At 41.5% G+C, this 26,186-nt stretch overlaps 1 protein-coding gene across 3 annotated transcripts in view; it reads left to right on the plus strand.

The window, feature by feature from the left end:
• The window catches only part of PGM1 (phosphoglucomutase 1), a 68,039-nt gene extending 43,372 nt beyond the window's left edge, over nt 1-24,667 (plus strand). For all 3 annotated transcript variants that reach the window (XM_012442504.3, XM_012442503.3, XM_064372431.1), the window contains exons 6-11: nt 43-197; nt 2,794-2,909; nt 12,733-12,868; nt 16,177-16,360; nt 18,849-18,983; nt 24,012-24,667. In XM_012442504.3, the coding sequence (XP_012297927.1) occupies nt 43-197; nt 2,794-2,909; nt 12,733-12,868; nt 16,177-16,360; nt 18,849-18,983; nt 24,012-24,101 (816 nt within the window). In that variant the 3' untranslated portion in view covers nt 24,102-24,667. The remainder of the gene's footprint in view (nt 1-42; nt 198-2,793; nt 2,910-12,732; nt 12,869-16,176; nt 16,361-18,848; nt 18,984-24,011) is intronic.
• The last annotated feature ends 1,519 nt before the right edge of the window (nt 24,668-26,186 follow it).

A 26,186-nucleotide genomic window follows, 5' to 3' on the forward strand; every position in this document is an offset into this window, starting at 1 on the left:
TTTGATTAAAAGGTCTTTCTTTGATCCTCTCTTCTCCCCAAGGATCGAAACATGATTCTGGGCAAGCATGGGTTCTTTGTGAACCCTTCAGACTCTGTGGCTGTCATTGCTGCCAACATCTTCAGCATTCCATATTTCCAGCAGACCGGGGTCCATGGCTTTGCACGCAGCATGCCCACGAGCGGTGCCCTGGACCGGTAGGTCTCTCCATTCCCTTGACTTTCCTGTCTTGAGTGGTCCCAGTCTTCACCATACCCTTCACTGTGTCTGGAACATGTGTCCTTCCCTTTCAGCATAGGCATCTGATGCATAGTGTGTGCTGAGTGGTTTCTGTGTGAGGGGATGGGTGTTTTTTTTCTGGATTCAATGCCCCTCTCTGAACTCCTTTAGCACCCTGGGCCTCCTCCTCCTCCTGGCACTTACCCCACTGTGTTCTGGTAGCCTGTTTGCTTGATGGGCTGCCCTGCTAGACTATACTTCTGCAGAGAAAGGACTGTCTTGTTCACCATCCTGGACTCTGCCTGACCACAGTGTGCCTGGCATATAGTAGGGTAAACACACACAAACATAACATTTTTAAAAATTAATGAATGGTTGAGTTGAGTGTTAATGAATAACAATGGAAGTACTCAAGACAGCATTCTGGAGGATCACTTTCCTTTTGCAGTGTGTACAGAGTGTGGGCAAAAGAGCAGTTTGAAGTAATTTTAGAGTTTCAACAGAACCGGATTGCTCACGCTCACACAAACACAGTGAATGTTTATGTATCACTTCATTGTACAAAGGCTTTGAGGCAGCTTGTCAGATCACACTTATAAAATTGAAAAATAAAAGTCGTAACTGATGAGGACCAGGGAAAATATTAGTTAGAATATGTCAGGTGTGCAGGAAATGTTTGATGAATAAAAGGTAAAGGATGAATGAATGAATGAATGAATGAGTAAAAGGTCAAGGCCAGGGAGGAAAGTAGGCTGTAATACATCTCTAGGCTCTTATAATAATAGCTAATATTTATTGAACGTTACCTTGTTGTAGACACTAAATATTTTACGTTTTAATTCATTTAATTCTCAGACCAACCCATGAGGTAAATGCTGTATGTAACACCATTTTTCTGGTGGGAAAACCAAAGGACGAAGAAGTAACTTACCTGAGGTCCCCCAGCTGGTAAATGGCTGACTCAGCATTTGAATCCAGACCCTTTGCTCCCACCCCTGGGCCATGCAGTCGTTTCCTGTAGGAGGGGAGATGCTTATAGAATTGGTGCTGACTTTGCTTCAGCTAACAAGAAAATAGCGACTAATATCCATATAGTGGTTTGTAGTTTGTATAGTGTTTTTTACATTCACCATCTCAATTAATCCTCACAGCAGGCCTCATTTTAAGGAAGAGGAAACAGAAAGTGAGGGAAGTTAACATATGAGAGCTAGCATTTGAGCTCAGCGCTTCTACCTCCAGGTCCTGCATTTGTAATTATGAGCTGGTTTGAGGCCACACTATCATACATTAGGCCTTTCAGGTCGTGGAATACCTTCTGTGTTATGCAAGAACAGTGTAATTTCAATGTTTGGAAAAACTGATAATCTACATATAGAATCCCAACTAAAGTACCTCATTACCCAGATAAAAGTTTATTGTACTTTCATAGTTTTCAAAATCATAGATTTGATTTTTCCTCAAATTTCAGAATGCTAAGCTGGCATTGCTTTCCTGGAAATAAGGCAAACATTCTGGGAAGCAAATCTCACTCAAACAGTGAGTTTTGAGGTAACTTTTCAGGTAACTTTTTATCTTCAAAGGGAAAGAATTTTTTTTTAAGTCACTCAAAGGTTTTTTTGTTTTTTTTTGTTTTTTGAGACAGAGTCTTGCTCTGTCGCCACACTGGAGTGCAGTGGCATAATCTCGGCTCACTGCAACCTCTGCCTCCCAGGTTCAAACGATTCTTCTGCCTCAGCCTCCTGAGTAGCTGGGACTACAGGCGTATGCCACCATGCCCAGCTAATTTTTGTATTTCTAGTAGAGATGGGATTTCACTGTGTTGGCCAGGATGGTCTCAATCTCTTGACTTCATGATCTGCCTGCCTCGGCCTCCCAAAGTGCTGGAATTACAGGAGTGAGCCATGCCCAGCCGCAAAGGTTTTAAATAGTCTAAACCTAGAGAGAAATAAAAATGAAAGACATGTTAGAAGGGCAAGGGAACCACTAATCAACGTGGGTGAAGCTGGTACAAAGGGGAGACCCCATTGGGGCATCTCCCCTTGGAGGACTTCTGATAAGACAAAAGCAACATTGACCTGGAAGCTGAATACTGGGCAGTCGGTCATCCTGGCTTTTTGACCTTGATCTGATCACATAACATTCTGGGCCCTGTTTCCTTCTCTGTAAAATGCTGACTGTCAGACCCAGTATTTCATGATCCTGTGATTATAAGTGCATCAAAACATCATTCTTCTCTTCTTTATAGAATGATTATAGATGCAGTCTGTATCCAAAATTTGGGTTTAAATCGCCCAAAAAGCAGCCCTGAACATTTTACTACTGATTCTTCTTCTAAAATATTAAACTCCAGGATCTGAATTAATTCTTTCTTCTTCCCCCTTCTTGAACCCACATATAATAGTCCATTGTACACAAGTTTTCTCTTAAGATTTTCCACCAATCTTAGAATTATGTACAACTCTGAGCAATGCTGAATGGGACCCTCGATTACAATAATGATTGCCCTTTTCCAGCCCTCACATGGCTACGCTGACAGTCCTGCTGTGATGTAACTTTGATTTCATGTCTTTGAAGGGTGGCTAATGCTACAAAGATTGCTTTGTATGAGACCCCAACTGGCTGGAAGTTTTTTGGGAATTTGATGGATGCGAGCAAACTGTCCCTTTGTGGAGAGGAGAGCTTCGGGACTGGTAAGTCACACTCCTCTCCTAGCATTTTCCTCCCTGTAACCACTATTTCCAGTAAAATCTTAGACTGCTAAGGTAGCACTGAAATAGCAACGGTAGCTGATGTGTCCTAAATCAAGGCACAATGTATTTATAACAACCCTGATGAAGTGTACACATTTGCAAAGAGGTGAGCATATTTAGCCAGAAAGGCTAATTTTACTTCCAGAGGATCACATCTACTCAGACAGGAAGCTTGGGGGCCTCTTTGGCAGCATGGTCATTGAGTCTGTAGGGATTAAACAGAGCGATAAACAGATTTTTCTTCCTTCGGTGGTCAAAGAAACCTTTATAAATGTTTTCATTTCTGAGAAGAAATATGGTGGAGCAAGTCAGTTTTTTGTTTTTATTTAAGAAGGGGTTTCAGCACAGCATTAAATCTTTCTCCTTTATAGGCCAAGTTTTCTATAGCAGAGTAATCAAGGCTAAATGAAGGAAGACCATGAGAGTGGAACTAAATCGCTGGGTCATCAAGAACTTAAAAATCCATCCTTGTGCCTGAGGGTGTACGTGTAATTGTATTATATTAGAGTGAAAGAAGGGCACATGGTATTCTCGGGGGATGACCCAAGACCCGTAGTCCCCACTCTCTGTGCTCTCATTCCTCCTCTCTGCTTGTCCAACTATTGATCCCAACTGCCACCTCCTTCATGACCTTCTCTGCTACCTCATACTACCTGCATCCGTCTCTCTTTTCTAAACATCTGTCCAGGTGTGTGGCCCTTTCTCATGTATCAGTCTCCACCCAGGTTATAAGGTAGCTAAGTGGCTGCATCTCTTCTCCTTTTATTCCCTCTACCCAATATTTTTCAGTAAATGCACTGATCTTGGTCCTATAGTACTCTACTGTCACCCTTTAGGGAAGAAAAGGTCAAAAACAGGCATTCTCTCACCTTTGCATTTGAGCTGCCATTCATGTGAGGTTAAACAGAACAGAACATTGATTTCATTTCCTTTCTTATAAGTCTGGAGGTAGGTTGGGTAGAATGAGCTGGCAAATTTGAGGCACATATTAAAAACTTCACAGCAACTTGATATTTTTGAGAGTGGCAATATTCCTTGGCAATGAATTACCTTGATAGAATTAGAAGATATGAAGGAAGCTGGATGAGTCTTGGGTTTGAACAATTTCCACAACCAAAGCTAGACAATTTCCCAGAGTTGTAGGTCTTTAAATCAGAGATTACAAGGCCACTGCTTAGTCCTTTTCTTCTTCATATAATGTGGATGGTGCCACATAATTCCGAGGGACACTACGTGAATGCCCCAATGAGCCTGTGAAGTAGTCTTCTCCCATGAAACTCCCCACAGTGTCATCTAGTTCAGGCCTGGTAGCAGTCATTCTTTATGAATGAATGGGACTCTTTATGAATGAATGTCTTTGAAGGCAGCAACTGTGTCAAAACCTTTGGTTTCCTGTCCCCATGTACCTGTATCAGTGTTGAGCCTAGTGAAAAGATAAAAGTCTAGAGTCGGGTTTCTCAGAGCATGTGGGTATGTGGAAGAATACTAGTTTCATGAGAGGGTTCTAGGGGTCAAGAAAAATTGGGAAAATTGGACCATACTTCTCAATCTTTGATATTCACAATGATATTACCATTTGAAGATTCCAGAACATTCTTCTGTAAAGAATCCCATTAGTACAGTTTTGCCTAAACATAGTTAACCACTATATATAATAATTATGATGATATTATACACTATCCTCACCATAATTATTATTATCATTTTGTTGTATATACAGTAACTATCTTTTTTTTTTTGCAACAGAGTCTCGCTCTGTCACCAGGCTAGAGTGCAGTGGTACAATCTCGGCTCACTGCAGCCTCCGCCTCCTGGGTTCAAGTGATTCTCTTGCCTCAGCCTCCTGAGTAGCTGGAACTACAGGTGTGCACCACCATGCCCAGCTAATTTTTGTATTTTTAGTAGAGATGGAGTTTCACCATGTTGGCCAGGATGATCTCGATCTCTTGACCTCGTGATCCACCCGCCTCAGCCTCCTAAAGTTCTGGGATTACAGGTGTGAGCCTCTGTGTCCCGCCAGTAATGTCTTTTTCCACAGACCCATGTTGGGCAAGAGGGATCAGCGCCCCAGAGCCAAGTAGGAATCCCTGGTGCTGACTGACAGGAAACAGGCCTGAAGACAGGATGGCACAAGCTGCTCCTCTTATACTACAGGCCTTTAAATACAAGAAGCAGCTCTCAGGCCCTTCCTTCTTCAGGCTGTCCATCTTTGTTTCCTCCAGTCATTCCTCTTTTCCCATTGTTTATAGCCCCAGCGCCAGCCTCTAGGTGCTTCTGAGTTGACCAGTGCCACTCTTGGAAGGTGATGCGCAGAACTGAGCCCAAATCTTTCAGGGTTGGCCTGGCAAGTGAAAAGTAGGGTGGGATGATTATTTCTATTGAATAGGTCACTGAATTTTTCTTAATATAACTTTCCTTTATGTTAGCTTTTAGGAAGTTGCATAATACTATTTAACCCACATAAGGTTGTGGATAATTAAACCCTTAAAGTTTTTACCTAGAACTGTTTGCCAAGGGAAGTCTCTCATGTTATATTTGTGAAATAGATTTCCATGAACCAAAGTATCACACTTTAGATTATTGTTAAAGTTTGTTCTTACTAACACATTCAACAAATACCTAGTGCCAATTATACTTTTATCATCTCTTTGGTATATTTAATATCCAAAGAGAGAATGCTCTTCATTATCATGAGGATAATCACAAGCTCTTTGTCTCTTTCTCTCTTTGAAAAAAGAAATTTGTTGTGTAGTATTTCTGAGATAAACATTTAAACAGCCAGGCTGCATAGCCATGGATCTCCACTGTTGTGAACAAGTGCAGCTGGGCTTATTTAACTGAACTCCTGATCTTCTTATTTATAGAGGAGTTAATTTTTAGCTACCATGTCCCTTGCTAGTGAGTGTTTCCAACAGTTCTTTCACCGAGTTTCTCAGGGTAGACATTAGTGACTCTATGAACTTTGAAACAATTGAATTCTGTAGCTTAATTGAGCACAGAGTGCTTTATTTCTGTATTTTTCAAGGTGATAGCAGAGACAGTTTCTCAAAAATGCTTCCAAAGTGGGCCAAATCCCCTGATTATTGGCTCCTGTGGTACCACGTACCTCTTCTTTGTTGTACTTGTTGCAGCTGTGATTTTACAATTACTTATGATGATTTGATTAATGTCTGTTGGCTCCAATAGACTGTATGTGCCATGAGGACAGAGATCTTATGTGTCTTATCCTAGATTACCTCCCATAGAGCCCAGCGTAGAACAGGTGCTTAATAAACACTTGTTGAATGAGTTCATGAACACTATTCACTTGGCACCTTCCATTTAGACAAACAGATCCTGCAGTTGGAAAAGAAAGACCTTTAAAAGCCATTTGATGTAAATTCCTGTATGATGCTGGAACCATAGTGACTAGTCAGTGCTTTCAGGCTTAACCACCCACCTCAATGGAGAATCCACTTCACCTCTTGCAATAGTCTGGGACTCTTGGAATGACTCAAAATCACTCACCACAGTCCAGGTTGGGAACACCAAAGTCTTGTGTGGGAAGAAATGCACTTTCACAAAAGAAGTTTGCTTGCAAAGAGGTGCAAAGGAGTCTAACTTCAGGACTGGCCCACCAAGTAAAACAAACCACTAGCATCTGAAGAACAAGCTTGCAATGTTACTGACATTACCAAGTATACATTAGTCTGTTAGTGCTGGAGGAGCAGCAACTTTCTCACCTAGATATGGTAACCACAGAAGCTTAGGACACTTCTTCAGAGATCAGCATTACAAACACCAGGGATAAATGGGGACCAGAACTAGACAGGATGAGCCTGTTGTTGTTGGTTGATCTCATGGCACAGAGCTGTTTTTTCTTCCTAACCGTGGATGATGATGTTTATCCGCATGTTTATACGCAATGGCAGAGGGCAGACTGTCAGTTCTATCCCACGTTGGAAATCTTGGGACTTTGAAAGTGAAGTCATTGAATAGTATAGAATACCATGCTTTTGAACCCTTCCTCAGGAAAATAGGGGGCTTGGGAAAGAGGGATGGGAAAACAGATTGATGATGAACTTGGTATCACTTGGAGATATGTAAGTTATGATCCAGTCAGGTCTGGAGGTTAGCAATATTGTTTCCCTTTCCTATCTTTAAAGGTTCTAGTGCTAATACATCATGCAGGAGTGGTAACCTGAAGAATTACAGCATTCATGCTTTGCAAATTCCTTTTAATTTTAGTTTCTTATGAGAAGTCTTTCATGTTTGTACATTTTGCATTGATTCGTTCCTCAAATATTTATTGAACTTTGGCTTTATCCTGGATACTGAGTTAGACTCTGGGACACATGGTGAACAAGGCCTTCTCATGGAGGGCTGCATGAATTCCAAGTGTGCAAAGCAGTAGAAGGTGAAGTACAGGGGTACTTCGGGAGCTTTATACTCAGGGTGCCTAAGTTGGTTCTGTGGTATAGGAGATCAGATTTTCTTTCTGGTTTTCTGCCCATTCTAACTTGCATAGCTATTGAGTACATTTCCCAGTAGGCAAAGCCTACAGGGGAAGATTGTAGCACCCCATGTCTGGGTGAGACAGCCCCCTAGAGGCTGGAGTGGTCTGGAAAAGGCTTTCTGAGGAGCTCACCTTCCTTTCCAAGTGAAGTCATTTGTGCAGTAGAAGACCAAGAGAACAGGACTGCAGTCACAGCAGGTCACTTGGGCCTCCCAGCCAGTCAACTGGGGCCTGGCCATTCTTTGGGCAAACTGTCTTAACAATTGACTTTGGGCCAACCCCTGTGGGGGGAGTACAACTCATAGTCTAGGGTAGAGCGTGATCACAGGGAGTGGTAGAAGTACAGAGGGCATGGGGAGTGCATCTTGGATAAGAGTGAAGTTGAAAGTAATTGCAGGAGATGTTAGCCAGGCTAATAGGTGTATGGGGGGTGGGCTTTCCAGGCAGTGAGAACTGAATGTTCAGGGGGCTGGAGGAGAGAAAGAAACTGGCAGAAAAAGAAAGAGACAGACAGACACTGGTAGTTTCAGAGAACTCCATGCAGTTGTTTTTCAGCTGCCATGTCCCCATCCTCAGGCCTGTCACCTGGCAGGGGCAGAAGCCTGGACAGCTCCTGAGATGCCCATACTGGTAAATGTAACTCAGTCCCTAAATTGTTAGCTCTTGGCTCCCTCAGGAATGGTTGACATTTTTCTTGGCTGAGACCCAGGGTGTGCCCTGACTGAGCCAAGTTTGTGCTTATCACAAGGTGCTGATTAGACTGAAGTGAAGTGACAGGTGTTTGAAGATGCTGAAAGGGTAGAATTCCCATGCACTCAGTTGGTCCCTGAGCGAAGCAAGGCTGAAGAGAGACCCAGTGCAAAACCCACCACTGTCTTTCGTGCCAGCTGGGACTAGCAGTCCTTGCCCACAGTCGTCCCTGTCTCACAGTTTAATGAGTTTGGCTTCTTTTCCTTTCTAATAATTAAAACATGATGAAACAAGTAATTTATGATGTTCATTATGAGAAAATAAGGAAAGAGAAAAAAACACTGTAATCCCAGTGCCCAAAGGAAAGACCATATTGGGTTATATTCTTCTATTTTCTTCTCCATTATGTACAATCAAGGAGCATTATTTTTAAAAGCCTAATAAAGTCAGTGGAAAATGTAATAATTTTCCATAAAAGCCTTTTATTTTTTCCTTTATTCAAAACAGTATCTAGTAGCTACAGTATACCTCACAGTTTATAAAATATTTGTACTTGCTTTATCATAGTTTCTCACAGTTATGAGAGAAGTTAGCATTATTTCCGTTTTGCAGTTGAAGAAACTGAGGCTCAGAAAATGTAGGCAATTTGTCCAAATTCAAGTAGCTTATAAGTAACAGAGCCTCAAATTCAGGTTTTCTGATTCTTAAGTATCAAGCTTTATCCACTGAGCCACAACTGCAAAAAGAATAGCTTTAGAAACACATACATGCACCATTGGTATTTTCCACTGGGAACTTGCCGTCATTCATCAAAATCCAGAAGAAAATGAAATTTGCTCCACCTTCCTGAGTATTAATCTAATTACCTAGTTTTTGATACATCCAAGGTATAGTGAGTTGAACCAGAATATTCCAAGAGGCTGTGTGTTACACAATTGGAATTGGATATTTGTTTATGTTACCCAGAGCAGGTAATTTGTTTATAATATTAGGGGTATGATTTAGTTATCTCCAAGTAACTTGGCCAGAGTTGAGTAAGACTTTTAGATTTTATTTTCATTTCCGCATAAAAGAAAAAATCAAGTTCTTTACTTAGGGCAGCACAATGGAACACTGCCTTCGATGCTTTCAGTCTGGCCAAAGGAGAAAAAAGAAAAAAAAAGAAAAAAAAAAAGGAAGAAAGAAACCCAGTGGAGCACAGACAAACAATTCCAAGCTGTACACTGCTGTCATGAATTCCCAATATATTGGGGAAGCTGCCAGAATCTTGCTTCTTAGGATGAACTGTTGCCAAAACATATCATTTACAAAAGCCATAAGAACCAGAGAGCTAACTTTTTGCTCCTTAAAATAGCAGTAAAGGCAAATAAAAGTCTAAAGATAATAAAGTTAGGTAAACATTTTTAAAATATGTTATATAAAGCACTAAAAATATTGCCTACTATCTCTAGTTTTGCCAGCATCTGAGTTTTGAGGACTGTTAACTTTTAAAAGTAGTATCCCATTGAAGAGAAAAATCTTTTGAAAGAAAAAGTTCTATTTTTTTAAGAACCAAAAATAGAAAGAGTGTTAGAGTAAATTGATTGGTTGATTCATTCATAGAGTCTTTCATAATTAGTTATTTACGTATTTCTTGTGCTATGCTAGTCACCAGACTTAATTACAAGGCTAAATAAGAGATGCCCCTAAAAAGCACACAGTGGGGAGAAAGGCCCACAAACAGATAGTTGAGAATTGAGGGGGCTGGCGCCACCCCAGATGTTTTGTGCAGGTTGCTATAGGAAAACAAAGAGAAGGGAGCTCATGACTGCCTAGGGAATTTGGGAACTAGTCTTAACATGGCTGGGTGTGGTGGCTCACACCTGTAATCCCAGCACTTTGGGAGGCCGAGGTGGGCGGATCACAAGACAAGAGATTGAGACCATCCTGCCAACATGGTGAAACCCCGTCTCTACTAAAAATACAAAAATTAGCTGGGCAAGGTGGCGCACGTCTGTAGTCCCAGCTACTCGGGAGGCTGAGGCAGGGGAATTGCTTGAATCTGGGAGGTGGACGTTGCAGTGAGCCAAGATCGCGCCACTGCACTCCAGCCTGGTGACAGAGTGAGACTCCGTCTCAAAAAAAAAAAAAAGAAAGAAAAGAAAAAGTAAAACAAAGAGGACATTTGAGCTGGATCTGAAAAGATGAAGAGAGGAAGCAAGACCGTTTACCATGTGCCTCCTGCATACACAGCACGGTGCTAGATACTCTGACAATTCCAAGAAGAATCAGACCCTATGGGAAGTGAAGTAGGGCAGGCACATAAAGAACTCAATATAAGATAATATGAAAACATGATTATAGAGCCCTTGTATACAGTTCTATTCAGAAATCAGAAAATAAGGCTCCATGCAGTCTGCTTTCTTTCAGAATAAGGAGTTGAATGGCAAAAAAAAAAAAGGAGAGTTGTGTTCCATATCAGGATCTTGGAAAAGGGTGTCCATGCATGTAAGTACATCCAGAGAAGCCCATTAAAATTTTTTGTTAAAGATTTTAGCAAGGACCTTAGCAGGAGACAGATGTGTCAGAGTTTATTTAACCAAACCTTAATGGTTAAAAAGAACAGTGTCTTACAGTTGGATCAATGAGTAGTTCCATATTTAAGGCTTTGATACTTTTTGAAAAGTTGCTGTCCAGAAAGATTGTGCTAGTGTCCACATCCCACCGTTTCTCTTTTATTCTCATGGTACTGGCTATTTGGATTTTTACACTTGTGGATTTTTACACTTTCTGTCAAGCAAGTAGCAGTTCCTCATTGTGGTTTTAACTTTAATTTAGCTCGTTAAAAATAACACCAGCTTTTTATTATGCTAATTGGTGTGTGTGTATTGTTTGGCAAATTGTCTGTTTATATCCTTGGCCTGTTTTTCTATTGAATTTTTGCTTTTTTCTTATTCATACATAAGAATTTTTTCTATATTGAATATATTAAATATCTATCTTGAAATATATTCAATGTGGCTGGGTGGGGTGGCTCATACCTGTAATCCTAGCACTTTGAGAGGCTGAGACAGGTGGATCACTGGAGGTCAGGAGTTTGAGACCAGCCTGGCTATCATGGAGGAACCCCGTCTCTACTAAAAATATAAAAATTAGCCAACTGTGATGGCAGACACCTATAATCCCAGCTACTGGGGAGGCTGAGGCAGGAGAATCGTTTGAACCCCGGGGGGTGAAGGTGGCAGTGAGCCACGATCACATCACTTCACTCCAGCCTGGGTAAAAGAGTGAAACTCCGTCTCAAAAAATATGTGTGCATGTGTGTTTGTGTTTGTGTATACATATATATTATATATATGTATATATATAATATATATGTATTAAACATTAAACATAAGGTAATTGTATTAAACATTTACTTTAAGTTCTATCCACTTTTAAACAACCAGATCTCTTTAATTTTTTAAAGTTTGTCAATGGGCTTTTAATTTTGTCCATAGTAGTTTTTCAGTATAGAAATGTTAATTTTTAAGCAGACAAATTAATCGATGTTTTCTTTTATAAATACTGAATTTACATTATTTATCACCCCTAAGATTTGTATATATAACTATACATATATATTAATATAATATATACAAGTATTTAAAAGCTTTCAAGTTTTACATTAGAATTTTTCGCTCAACTAAATTATTTTTGTTATGGTGTTTTCTGGGGAAGAAAACAATTTATTTAGCCAGTTATCCAAATGCCATTTAAAAAATAATCCATTCTTTTCCCACAGCCTCAAAGTGAGATTTTTGTCATATATTGAAGCCTCATATGTGCTTGGATCTCTTTCCAGATGCACTCTTTTCTTCCATTAAGCCACCAAACTATTTGAATTACTGAAATTTTATAATGGTCATGTTCTTCTGCTGTTTGTTCATTTAAGATCTATTGTGTTTTTTCTTCATGTTAATACTTTATAACTGATATATCAAGTTCCACCTAATTATCTCAGTGACATTTTTATTGGCATTTGCCTTAAATTTCTAAATCCCTTTGGGAAGCATCAATTTCTTTTCAATATCATGTTGCTTACTTAATATGTGATTCCTCCTGTGTACTCAGGTCCTCAGTCAAGCTGCATGACTCCTTTAATTGGATCTGCATACCTACTGTTGAGTACTATATTAGTCTGTTCTCACACTGCTATAAAGAACTACCTGAGACTGGGTAATTTATGAAGAAAAGAGGTTTAATTGATGTACAGTTTTGCAGGCTGTACGGGAAGCATGGCTGGGAGGCCTCAGGAAATGTACAATCATGGCAGAAGGCAGAAGAGTGAAGGAGTAGTAGGCACCTTTTTCACATGGCCACAGGAGAGAGTGAAGGGGGAAGTGATATATACTTTTAAACAACCAGATCTCATGAGAACTCACTCACTATCAGCAGAACAGCAAGAGGGAACTTCACCGCCATGATCCAATCACCTCCTACCAGGTCCCTCCCTCAAATGAGATTTGGGTCGGGATGCAGAGCCAAACCATATCCAATACCTTCTCAGGTACTGGGAGAAAGCACATTTCTCACAGCAGCCCGCTCTCCCTCTGCCAGGTTCTGACCACATCCGTGAGAAAGATGGACTGTGGGCTGTCCTTGCCTGGCTTTCCATCCTAGCCACCCGCAAGCAGAGTGTGGAGGACATTCTCAAAGATCATTGGCAAAAGTATGGCCGGAACTTCTTCACCAGGTAAGCCACATCCCAGCTGGGGTATGAGGTAAGATGAGAAATGGAAAGAGAATTCTCATGCATCCACAGCCTCTCCTGTTTTTTTTTTTTTTTTTTGAGACAGAGTCTCGCTCTGTTGCCAAGCTGAAGTGCAGTGGCATGATCTCAGCTCACTGCAATCTCCGTATCCCAGATTCAAGTGATTCTCCTGCCTCAACCCCCCACCACCAGTAGCTGAGACTATAGGTGCACACCACCATGCCCAGCTAATTTTTGTATTTTTAGTAGAGATGGGGTTTCAGCATGTTGGCCAGGATGGTCTCGATCTCTTGACCGCTGATTCACCCACCTTGGCCTCCCAAAGTGCTAGGAATACAGGCATGAGCCACCATGCTCAGCCTCTCCTGTCTTAAGTGATAACAAAACCCTAGTTCATCCAGCCTCTCTCAATTGGAGACTTTAAAAATAATTCGGTCAGGGTTGAAATGAAGTCAACTTTTATGTCAGTCATAAAGAGTAAGGCTTTAAAAATTTAGCTAACATAATCAAAATAATAAATGCTTTATAAGCATTTTAAATGTGCCCATTGGGTGGACATGGTTATAACATGGATTTGGATTCAGAGAAATGGATTAGAATTTTATTTCTTCCCCTTACTAGACTGGGGAGCCATTTAGCTTTTCTCTGTACTAAGTTTTCTTATCTGTAGAAATGGGAATAACAGTCCAGCATTAAGAGGATTAAATGAATAATGAGTCTGAAAATGTTTTGTAAACTCTGGGGCACTAAAAGCATAGAAACTTTTTTTTATAAGTTATAGGAATGGTTATGCTTGGTCCACATCAACTTTTCTGCCTTGTGAAATAGGTCCCCAAGGACTATATACTTGTCAATATTTCATTAATTTATTCAAGAAATATTTACTGTATACCCGATTTCTATCAGGTACTGGGGATTTAGCAGTGAATAAAATACTTAGAATACTTAGTAATTATTCTTTATCATGCCTATTTCTATTTTTTAAAGGCATTAAAAATTTTTTTAACAGTAGTACTTTTCACTAATTCCAATTTGCCTTTCCCCTAGTTAGTGTAAAAATCTAACAATTTTTCTGGACCTCAATATTCCAATTATAGAAAGAAAAGATGATTTTTAAAGGATATTAGAAAAATAATCTGTAAGAAATGAATAGGTGTAATTTCTCTGGACCTCCATTGCTTGTTCTATAAAATGGATGAGTTAGACTAGAGAATTTGAAAAATATATCCCAGATTTTATAGTCCATGATATCTGGATAGTCAAGAAAGAAGTCAACTAAGCAAATTAAGCTCCTTAATCAGAATTCTTTTATTAACTTTGGATGGGTTCATTGATCTCTTCCTCTCTTATGTTATTCTTTTGTGAAGAAATAAGTAATAACTACCTGATACCACACAGTAGCCCTGGGGACCAAGGCACAAAAATCTCTACTTTCTAACAGAAAAACCTGGTCATTCAGAACAGCAGTCATGAACTCTCTAGAATCTAGAATATTGTTAAAACAGGGCCATGTCTCTTTATTGCCCTTAGCACCCAACTCATAGTAGAGACTGCATAAATATGTTTCAAATAGATACATGAATGAGTTAACAGGTGAAGAATAGAGTAGAATAATGTTAGGAGGGGCTATTCAGTTAAAGGGTCACACCCTTGAATTAGTCACAAGTCTCCATATAAAAACTATTTTAACTTATTTTTATTAATTATCAAATATAACTTCTAACCAAGTATTACAAATCAAGTCCTTAGTATCTGCATTTATGATCAATTAAAACTCCATTATACCTTCCCCTTAATGGACAAAAGTGCTAGGCACTTTTGCATGCACTGTCTCACTTTAGCCTCAAAACAGTTATTGATAAGGTAGCTGAGATTCTGAGAGAGAGGGCAACTGGCCCTGTAGTTGGCACAGTTAATACCGATAGAGGCTGGATTCATAGCTCATCTGTTTGCAAAACCCAGACTCTTTCCATTCCACTCCTCTGTGCCTAGGGTTTAGAAAACATTTCTCTGGAACACCCAGAGGTCAAAAATGTAAAGCACAAACACCTGGTTGTAATTTCTTGTTGTTTATCATGTTAACGGGGGAAAAGAGCTGACTTTAAGATTAAGGGAACTGTTTTGCCCTTGATTCATAGAATCCTGGAGCCAGAATAGGCTGGCCTTAATTCCCCAGCATTTCTCATGTCTCAGAGGTGTCGTCTTGCACATATCATATCTGTTTCATGATTACAAATAAATATAGACTCTGCTATCTTGACCTTCTAAAAAATAACTCTCTCAAGAGGGTGTATGCCACTAGGTCAAGAAAAGCCACCTGTATGAGTCTTTAACGTCATAAGAAAGGAGTCAGAAAGAATTCTTGAAGGAAAACTCATCTTCATAGAATTTCATTTGTGATGCACTTTTTTTCCTTGGCCCTTTTTCATCCACTCTGGGCCTCCTCTGTCAGAGTGAACCCAAAAAACCTTGGACCAAAATTCACTCCCACTGAAAGGAGGGAGGTGGAACTTATAACAAAATTTAAAAAAAAAAAAAACCTCAGAGAACATCAGGATAAACAGCTAATGCATGTGGGGCTTAATACCTAGGGGATGGGTTGGTAGGTGCAGCAAACCACCATGGCAAACGTTTACCTATGTAACAAACCTGCACATTCAACACATGTATCTCAAAACTTAAAATTAAATTTAAAAAAAAGAAAGAAAGGAGGAGGCATTTTAGATGTAAAGAGTTAGTGTTTGGCATCTTCATCTGGTTGGTGAAAACTTGGCCTTGCTTTAGGAAGCTCCTGTGGAGCTGGAACTCTCCTTAGTCAAAATCTCAGCAGCCTCAGGCGGGTCTCAGGCTGGAAGCAGGCCCAGCATTCACCCCAGAGAAGTCCTGGGAGCTTGGAGGAGAAGTGCCTGAGTCACGTGCTCCTTTAGGAAGAGTTCTCCAGAGATAACATTGCTTTTCATTTTACCTCCTCAGGATGTGGTGATTAAATGTTAGATAGCATCTTTCAAAAGCCTTTGAAACATCTCAGGGCTTTATTCTGTAGAAATGCCAAGATGGGTGTTTTCTGCTTATTCAGAAGCTCATAACCCTTCCCTGAAATCCTCCAAACCTTACCTTTCATCCCCGGCCTGTTCCGTCCCCAGTGACTGACAGGCCTGTATTTTTTTGCCAGCTTCTTCTGAAGTTAGTTTTGGGGGAGGGCCAAACAAATGATGAAGAAAGTGCTGATTGATGTGCCTTGGTATGATCTGCAATCGGCCTGTGGGCCTGAACTTCGTGACTTCTTCCAGGTATGATTACGAGGAGGTGGAAGCTGAGGGTGCAAACAAAATGATGAAGGACTTGGAGGCCCTGATGTTTGATCGCTCCTTTGTGGGGAAGCAGTTCTCAGCGAATGACAAGGTTTACACCGTGGAGAAGGCTGATAACTTTGAATACAGCGACCCAGTGGATGGAAGCATTTCAAGAAATCAGGTAGAAACAGACCTGTGTGTATGTGGGAGAGAGACCTCAGAGCTTCCTTTCTGACATCTCAAGGGAAAAATGAAAAAGGCCTGTTGGCCATTTTTCTTTTGCTGCCATGTTTTTCTCAGGTTGCTGTTCTTACCTGGTTTTCTGCTGTCCCACATGACTCTCAAATGCATTTGTTGGGACAGTGGTTTATTCCCTGGTACTATGCAATTTCAAGTACCCTCATTCTGGGATTCCTAACCTGTACTCCAGAGGGATTTTTGCACCCTCTGGAATTATATGCAAGATGATGTGTCCATGGTACATGCAGAAAGGAGCAGAAGGGGGCCCCAGAATCTCAGAAAGAGGGAGAACTGTGGGAACTTAGATATCAAGTCCTCTTGTTTCTGTCAGCAGATTATAACAGAGTGACAGCATGAGAGTGGCATTATCCTTACATGTTTCTCTCATATGTTCTAATTTCTAAAGAAGAGAAAAATAGAGGAGGAGTTCCCAGACTTAGAAATGTTGACCATCGTCATCCGTAGCACGTGACTGGCAGCCCACCTGACACAGCAGTACCTGGCGAGATGCCACAGTTTAGAACCCAGAGCATCTATAGATGTGGACAGAATTGTTAGTGCTTCCCTCACTGTGTGTCAGGTACCCTAGGCTGCAGGCTGGGTCAGGCTTTCTCCTGGCTTCTTACAAATACTCAGGGCCCAGGGTTCTCTCACCTCTGTTCTGTTGCCTGTTGTCACAGAGTGGACTCATCTCTGGTAATTCAGAATAGAAGAGCAGGATGAAGATTGTGTTACAACCTCCCAGTTTACTCTTTTCTGATAGACCCATATTTTTGGCCTCATCCTTCTCAAGGCATCACACAGGATTTGGAAGGGCTGGCTGTGGGATTTACTGGAAGCTTCCCTCTGGGGAGCAGGCAGTAGATGGATGGATGGGCCACAGCAACCCTCAGTGCCCGGAGTCTCCCTTCCTCAACTTCTAGCATGATAGGTTTAACATCCCTGTGCCTGTTCACCATCTGAGAACTTTGGGTCCAGTTTGAACGATTGTAAATTATACCTGAGATAACTAGAAGAGAGACCTGTGGTTGAGGAAGAAAGGGGTGCAGAAAAGGAGAGTGTGGACCTGGGGGATGGCAGGGTGGGACAGAATTTTGTGTAATTAAGCCTTTAGAGACAGAAGGGAAGACCAGAAAAAGTAAATCCCAACTCTGCACCGCCTCTGGCCTCTACCAGGAGGGAGGAGAGGAGGAGGGGTGTGTATAGGAGGTAGTGGCCTAAGCTCGGGGCTGCCCTCTGTGCTATAAAGAAGGCAGCTGCTCCACTTTCTGTACTCAGAAAACTCAAGCATTTAGATGTGAGACCAGATAGGAGGGGAAAATATGATCCAACATATGTAGATTGTAGATAGAACACCTGCAATCTAGTGAAAAGAATTTTAGAGGTTTCAAGTTGAAGCTGTGGGGGAAGGAGACCAACCTTGGTGTGTTTCTAAAAAGCAAAAATGGTCAGTGAAAATGGACTGTATCCTTCCCATGGTGACTAACTGGGGCATGTCCTCTGTATATTTCATCTGCTGTCTTCACTAATCAGTGCTAATGAATGGCACCATACACCAGATGGGGATTGGTGGCGAACAGCAGGTGAGGAGCAGCATCTTTCTGGTCAGTCTTTGGGTTATGCAAGGTTCTCCTTTTGACGGAGGATGAATAGACTCATAAAGACCGAAGAATCCTCAGGAAACTGTCTGGCCCAGCCTTCTTCCCTCAGGTTGGGGAGTATCTACCCCAGAGTTCCCACACTTTTTTTCCCCAACTGAGAAGATAATTGATGACCAGAGATACCGCTTGGGTGGGAAAAGAGAGGACAGCAGAGAGAAGGATGGGCTTGGCACTGCATGTGGACCCTGCTTTGAGTCATCAGGGATCAGCAGAAGATTGGCCATTGGCTCCTGCTTGATAGGTTGGGAATAGACAGTCTCTGCCATTTGGGACCTCTGGCCTCCTGTTCTCTTTAGAGGACCTTTGCTAGTAGTTTGTAAGAGTCCTTCCCCTTATCTGCCTGAAACATCTTCTGCTCTGGTTTCAGCCCCTTTGGTCCATGTTTCCCCCTTGATCTGGGGGTTGAATTTCTGCATCTAGCAGCTTTATGTGCTTCATTATTAAGCTTCAAACTGGAATGGTTTGTCTATAAATCACAGGGAAGTGGGGAGAGGAAGGAAACCCTCATGTCACCCAGCATCACTGAGGTCAGGTCTCCCCTGACCCTGGAAATGCTTCTCGCGCCGTAACTAAGCCTCCATCAGCTGGATGCAGAGAGGGTGATAGAAGGTGGGCTCATAAAGCGCAGCTGCTGCCATGTATCAAGGATTTAACCCTCTGATTGATCAAGTATGGATGAAATTAGGTCCCCAAATAGACCCTTCATAATTTGCCAGCCTTCGATCTCCCAGCATATGGGGGAAAAAAATCTCTGCTTATCTTTTTCAGGGCTTGCGGCTCATTTTTACAGATGGTTCTCGAATCATCTTCCGACTGAGCGGCACTGGGAGTGCAGGGGCCACCATTCGGCTGTACATCGATAGCTATGAGAAGGACGTTGCCAAGATTAACCAGGACCCCCAGGTAATGCCCAGCCCTGTAACCTGGCTAGTTCATTCTGTTCAAGGGAATGAATGGTTCCCATTGAGCCTGTGTTTCAATGCTCATTTCTCAAATGACTCAACAGGATACCAGCTGTGCTCACTTTCCTCCATGTCAACAATGTTTTAGATAATAATTATAATAATAAAAATAGGGAGGCTGAGGTGAGAGGATCACCTGAGTCCAGGAGGTCAAGCCTGCAGTGAGCTGTGATCACAGCACTGCACTCCAGCCTGAGCAAGAGTGAGACCTTGTCTCAAAAATAAAATAAAATAAAAAATAAAAATAAACAATTTTCTAGAGCATTTATGGTTTGCCGAGCTCTGTTGTAAGCCTATTATGATACTATACTCATTTAACTATCAAGTAACTTAGACTGTTATTCTCCCTGCTACAGATAAGGAAACTGAGGCACAGAAAAGTTAAGCAACAGTTAATAGGTTTACATGCCTGGTAAGGATAACTAATCTCCCATCCCCGCCCACCTTTTTTTTGAGACAGGTCTCACTCTGTTTCCCAGGTTGGAGTACAGTGGTACAATCTCAACTCACTGCAACTTCCTGCAAGGACTCAAGCAATCCTTCCACCTCAGCCACCCAGGTAGCTGGGATTACAGGCATGTGCCACCATGCTCTGCTAATTTATTTTGTAGGGAGGATCATGTGCCCAGTTTGGTCTTGAATTCCTAGGCTCAAGTAATCCTCCTACCTCAGCCTCCCAAAGCGCTGGGATTATGTGTGAGCCACTGCACCCAACCCAGGATAATTGATCTTTAAAGCAGCCCCTCATCTGGTGTTCTGCTCTGTCACCATCTTTTGTTGCTTTGTTTGGTCTGGTCACCGGCTTGGGCAGAACATACACTGGTTCTTAGATTTGGTGGGGGCAGGGAGAGGCAGTTTGATGTGTCTTAGTCTGAAGCTTCGTGAGTTGTTCCTCAGCCATTCCCCAGAAAGTCTTCAGAAGTATATCAGAGTAAGGAGGGACTCTGTGAGCAAAGGGTAGGACAGTGAACCTGAGGGACAAATGGAGGAGGCAAGGGGAAGCGGTGATGTACAGGAGAGAGTTTTCTTAAGTATGTTTTTCACAGGAGCCGCCGTGGCTCTGGCACATGAGGGGGCAAGGCTACGCGTTCGAGGCCAGCCTGGGCAACATAAGAACCTCTCATTTGTTAAAAACAAAAAATAAAATAAAAAAGTATGTTTTTCACAACACTCATTGCAACCAGAGCTCCATAACTAAAAAAAGTTGGGGAAGTGTTGTGGTATGTTAGCCCCTTCTTGGTGATTCACAGCATACACTGCACCATAAAGGCTCCAAAAATTCAGACATGGTGGCCTACACCTGTAGTCCCAGCTACTCAGGAAGCTGAGGCAGGAGTATCACTTGAATCTAGGAGTTCTGGGCTGGAGTGTGCTGTGCCTGTCAGGTGTCCGCACTAAGTTTGGCATCAGCATGGTGACCTCCTGGGAGAGGGAGACCGCCAGGTTGCATAAGGAGGGGTGAACCAGCCCAAATTGGAAACAGAGCAGGTCAAAACTCCCATGCTGATGAGTAGTGGGGTTGCGCCTGTGAATAGCCATGGCACTTCAGCCTGGCGACATAGCAAGACCCCATCTCTAAAAAAAGAAAAGGAAAGAAGAAAAAAGGGTGCTGAGAAGACTTGCAGTAAAGGTGCCTATTTAAATAGCATTTGCTGAAGGACATTTCTCCAAAGAAAACATACAAATGGCCAACAGGTGTATGAAAAGGTGGTCCACATCAGTAATCATCAGGAAGATGAAAATCAAAACTGCGAGCTGTCACCTCACACCTGTTAGGATGGCTATTGTCAAGAAGACAAAGATAAGTGTCCACAAGGATGTGGAGAAAAGGGAATCCTCAGACACTATTGGTGGGAATATAAATTCGTATTGCTATTTTGGAAAAACCAAAAGCATGGAGGTTCCTCAAAAGTTAAAAATAGTACTCGTATATGATCCAGTAATCCCTCCTCTGGGTATATATTTAGAGGAACTGTAATCAACATGTCAAAGAGATATCCATTCTCTCTTGTTGATTCAGTATTGTTCACAATAGTCAAGATATGGAACCAAACCAAGTGCCCATCTACAGATGAATGGATGAAGAAATTATATATATAATATATGTGTGTTTGTGTGTATGTATGTGTGTGTGTGTGTGTGTGTGTGTGTCTGTATACCACAATGGAAAATTATTCTGCCTTAAAGCAACAAAAACCAAAATCTTGCCCATCTTGCCATTTGCAACAACGTAAATGAACCTGGAGGGCATTATGCCAAAGTAAGCCAGACACAGAAAGGCAAATACTGCATGATTTCACTTGTATGTGGGATCTAAAAAAAGTGAAACTCACAGAAACAGAATAGAAAAGGGCTTACCAGGGGCTAGTGAGAGAGATGCTGGTCCAAAGGGTATAAAATTTCAGTTATGTAGGATGAAGCAGTTCTAGAGATCGAATGTACAACGTGATGGCTATAATGAATAACACTTGAAATGTACTAAGAGTGTAGATCGTAATTGTTCTCACTAACACCACCACAACAAAAACGGTAAGTAGGTGACAAGATTGATATGTTAATTGGCTTGACTTTAGTAATCAGTTCACTATGTATTTGTATATCGAGACATCATCTTATATACCTTAAAAATAAATAATTTTTATTAAAAAATTAAAAGTGAAATAAAATAAATAGCATTTGCCATGCTTATTTTTCCACAAAGCATTTTTTCTTCTAACACCTAATTAAAATCCTGTGAAACTCATTTAGAAACCCCTAGCATGGTGGTTTTGAGCAAAGGTTTTGGAGTTAGAGAGATCTTGTTTTAAATTCTATTCCTGCCATTTACTAACTGTGTGTCCCTGTGTAAGTCATTACAATTTTATAAGTCTTGGTTTCCTTGTCTGTCAAATGGCAGAATAATACCTAGTTCATCCAGTTGTTACAGAGATTTAATGAATGCAAAGTGTTTAAACACTGTGGCTGGCATATAGGATTAACTTTTGAGAATAAGCAGCTCTCATAGATTTTTTTAGTCTAATTTTAAAAATTGTAAAAAGCATAACATAAAATTTACTATTATAACATTTTTAAGTATACTGTTTAGTAATGTTGTACATATTCATAGTTTTCAACATATCTCTAAAACTTTTTTTTTTCCAAAACTAAAACTATACCCATTGAACAGCACCTCCCCACTTCCCCCTCTTCTCAGTCTCTGGTACCACCTTTCTCCTTCCTGTGTCTATGAATTTGACCATTGTGGGCACCTCACATGAGTGGTATAGTAGCTTTTATTACAGAAACAGGGAGATGAGAGAATGCTTCACTTTTACATTTTTTCCAGTGGCTAGGCCCCAGTTTCAATCATCACCAGAACCCTGTTGTGTTGGCAACACAAGGCAATGGGGGTCTGCATTATAGACACTTAATAGTGCAAGAGGAAAGGAAGAAGGAAATTGTGTTTGTTTGTCTTCCTGTCATCAAGATAAATGCCTGCCACATGGTAGATTCAAAGAATGAATGAAATTTGTTTCCTCTGAACCACAGTCCTTAGGAGGTGGGATGGCAGTGGATGGTGCGAGGCCCCTGCAACACCCAGGTGTATCACCATCTAGCCGAGGAGCTGCCTTCCCTTACTCTGCAGCTGCTGGGCCACAGCCTCAGCATTTGTGGGGACTTCCCAAGCCCTAAGGGGAATGGCGCATGGTAGTTTCAGCAGGTGGAGTTGATTCTCCTCATCCAGATATAATGAATTGGTGGAGATTTAGATAAGAGAAAGTAGCAGTCAGCAGTAGAAAATGTCCTACTCCTGGCTCTGCTATTGAGTCATTTAGTCAAATCACTTCATCTCTTTGGGTATCAATTTTCTCATCTGTGAAATGGGTAGTTCAACTAGATTAGTAGTTTTTTTTTTTAAATATTGACAGCATTTATTTACTTAAGCAACAGAATTCTTTTTTTTTTTCTTTAAACGAGAATTAGATGTGGGGAGGGGTTACATTTTGAAAGATTCCTGTATTAGTCCCTTTTCATGCTGCTAATAAAGACGTATACCCAAGATTGGGCAATTTACAAAAGAAAGAGATTTAATTGGACTTACAGTTCACGTGGCTGGGGAAGCCTGACAATCATGGTGGAAGACAAGGAGGAGCAAGTCACATCTTACATAAATGCCAGTAGGCAAAAGAGAGAAATTGTGCAGGGCAAATCCTGCTTTCAAAACCATTAGATCTGGCCGGGCGCGTTGGTTCACGCCTGTAATCCCAGCACTTTGGGAGGCCGAGGCAGGTGGATCACTTGAGGCCAGGAGTTAGAGACTAGCCTGGCCAACATGGTGAAACCCTGTCTCTATTAAAAAAATAAAAAAAATAAAAAATAAATAAAAAAAATTAGATCTCACCAGACCTATTCACTATCACAAGAACTGCACAGGAAATACCTGCCCCCATGATTCAGCCATCTTCCACCAGGTCCCTCCCACAACACTTGGGAATTATGGGAACTTGAAGATGAGATTTGGGTGGGCACACAGACCCAAACCATATCAATCCCATTGGGTACAGTGTGGGAAAGAAACTGGAAGATATGGAAGTGGATATGGAGGCACTCACTGCTCCAGGTAAGAGAGAGCACATTGACTTAGCAAGAGTTACAGCAGGAGAGTGGAGAGGAAGGGGGCCCGTGGAGAGGTATTTAGCAAGGAAAAGTCGCTTAGACCAGCTCATAGACTGGGTATGGGAAAAATGCAGAAGAAAATGTCAGGAACATCTCCTAGTTGTTGACTTTACATGAAAGACCGTGGTGTTGATTCACTGAAATAGAAACTGCTGGAACTAGGTATTGGGGGAAATAACATGTTTGTTTTTGGACTTATGGAATTTGAGGAGCCTTGGAGACCTGGAAGTAGGCAGTCAGACTTATGGGTTTGGAGCTAAGCATCTGGGTTTAGAGGAAGTGATGGAAAAGTTTCTCTTACTGTCTTCCTTAGGTCATGTTGGCCCCTCTTATTTCCATTGCTCTGAAAGTGTCCCAACTCCAGGAGAGGACAGGACGCACTGCACCCACTGTCATCACCTAAGAAGACAGGCCAGATGTGGTACGTCCCTCCACCCTGGACAGATCCAAGTCATCTGATTGAAGAGCATAACAGAAACAAAGTGTATTCACCAAGCTTTTTAGGATTTGATTTTTCCACTAACCAGTTAACAGTGCATTTGCAAGGCACTGCCAAACAAGATGCTCTTGGGAGCTATGTGGGAAAGAGGGAAAGAGGACCTGCGGGCTTATACCAATCTCAACTTCTTTTCATGCCCTTCTGCATTGCAGCTGTGTGGATATTTGTCTCCTTACCATCAGGTAAGGAGACTGCAATGTAAGGTGCAGTGGATCAGCAGCAGCAAGTGAGGCCATTCTTCATCCTTAGGATGTGGCAAGGAAATGACGGTGCAAATTCCTTTCTCTTTGGTGAATCTTTCCACCCATTTACTGTTTACATGTAACCCAACAAAATGCAATTTCTGGTGCCTTCTGTTCAATCAGTTCTTTCCTCTGAGTGAGACGTACTTGTCTACAGATTTCTGCCTTGTTTTGCGACATTGTCCCATTCACACAGGTATTTTGGGATAATAAAGGAAAATAAGCTACTGTTGCTTGTTGTCTTTTTTTCTTAACTGCAAAGTTCTTTTTTGATTTCAGAAAGAAAAACTTTTTTTTTTTTTTTAGAAGGAGGAGAGTATTGTACTTTGTTTTCATGTCCTAGCCAGAAAACGAAACGGTCTCTGGGGTAGGTTGCAAATCCTTAGACTCAAGAACTGTATTTTTTTTTAATTGTCCTGAATGTTCTAAAAAGTAACATAAATTTTAAGAGAACTGTAATTTTAAATCTTAGCAGGGTCAACTGAGCTCTGGATTCTTCCAAGGTAGACAAATCAAGCTTGACATGGTTAACTTGGAACAAGGGAAAGGAAGAGTGCTTTTCCTCTGCCTAGTGCTTAAATAGCAAAGCACTGGTACACGCTCTGCAATGCTGAGATGCCTTGATGCTTATTGAAGGGATGGAGGCAGAACCCTCAGAATCTGAGAGCAGGGTTACTGGCATTTGGCCAAAAATCTGAGCTCACTGGCATCTTACTCAGCTCAGAACACTTATATTCCATCCCCAAGTATATCATAGTTAAAAGCATAGACTTAAGAGCCAACAGACCCAAGTTTGAATCTCACTTGAGACCTTGAGTGACCTTTGAATATCATTACCCTATCCTTAAAATGGGGATGAAAATAGTTCTACCTTTATGAATTGCTGAGTACCTTAAGTGAGTACACCTGTGTAAAGCAGTGAGCACAGTATCTAGTGCATGGCAGGTTGTTGAATAAGTGAAAACTAGGATTATATTTATGATACCATTTGTTGGATTTTAAAGTACTGTATATGCAGGAAAAACTAAAATTATAACACTAATATTTATAACACGTTTTACATTTCCAAGGTACTTCCACAAACCACATCGGCTATTCCAGAAAGTCAGCCCAGCTCTGTACCTCTCGCCTAGCCAGTGTGGACTCCCTGCTACAGGTGGCAGGATCTTTATCTGGGGTAAGATTTCCATTATTCCCAGCTCAGCAAACAGAACTGTGTTTTGACAATGATGACAGTGATGGTGGTGGTGGTGGTGATGAGTTTGTCTGGGAACATTAACCCCACGCCAGGCATTATTCTGAGTGCTTTCCATATACTCTTTCAATCTTCCCAAAAACTCTGTGAGGTAGGTACTCTGAATATTCCCATTTTACAGATGAGGTCCAGTTACTCACCCAAGATCACACTGCTGGGGAGAGGTAGATGCCCCCAGACAGTGCAGCTCCCACGGTCCAAACCACTTCAGGTTTCTTCTACAGACTGGCTACTTCTAGGCTACACCTACCATGTGGAAGAAAGGTGTGCAAATGCCGCTGTGCTTTACACATTAAAGGGGAATACTGTGTGCTCTGGATGCCAGAGACTCTGGTATTTTGGCATCATATTAGCTCCTGCAGAGATCTGGATATCTAGATGTATCAGTCAGCTCGGAAATATGTATTGACCCACATTAAGTGTGCAGTGCTTGGAAGAAGAGCTGTGTAACACAGAGTCTGTGCCGTCAAACTGCCTATAACATTAGCTGGG

This window comes from Aotus nancymaae, unplaced genomic scaffold (assembly GCF_030222135.1).
Source record: "Aotus nancymaae isolate 86718 unplaced genomic scaffold, 86718_ANA_hifiasm-v0.15.2.pri h1tg000007l, whole genome shotgun sequence".
Lineage (NCBI taxonomy): Eukaryota > Metazoa > Chordata > Mammalia > Primates > Aotidae > Aotus > Aotus nancymaae.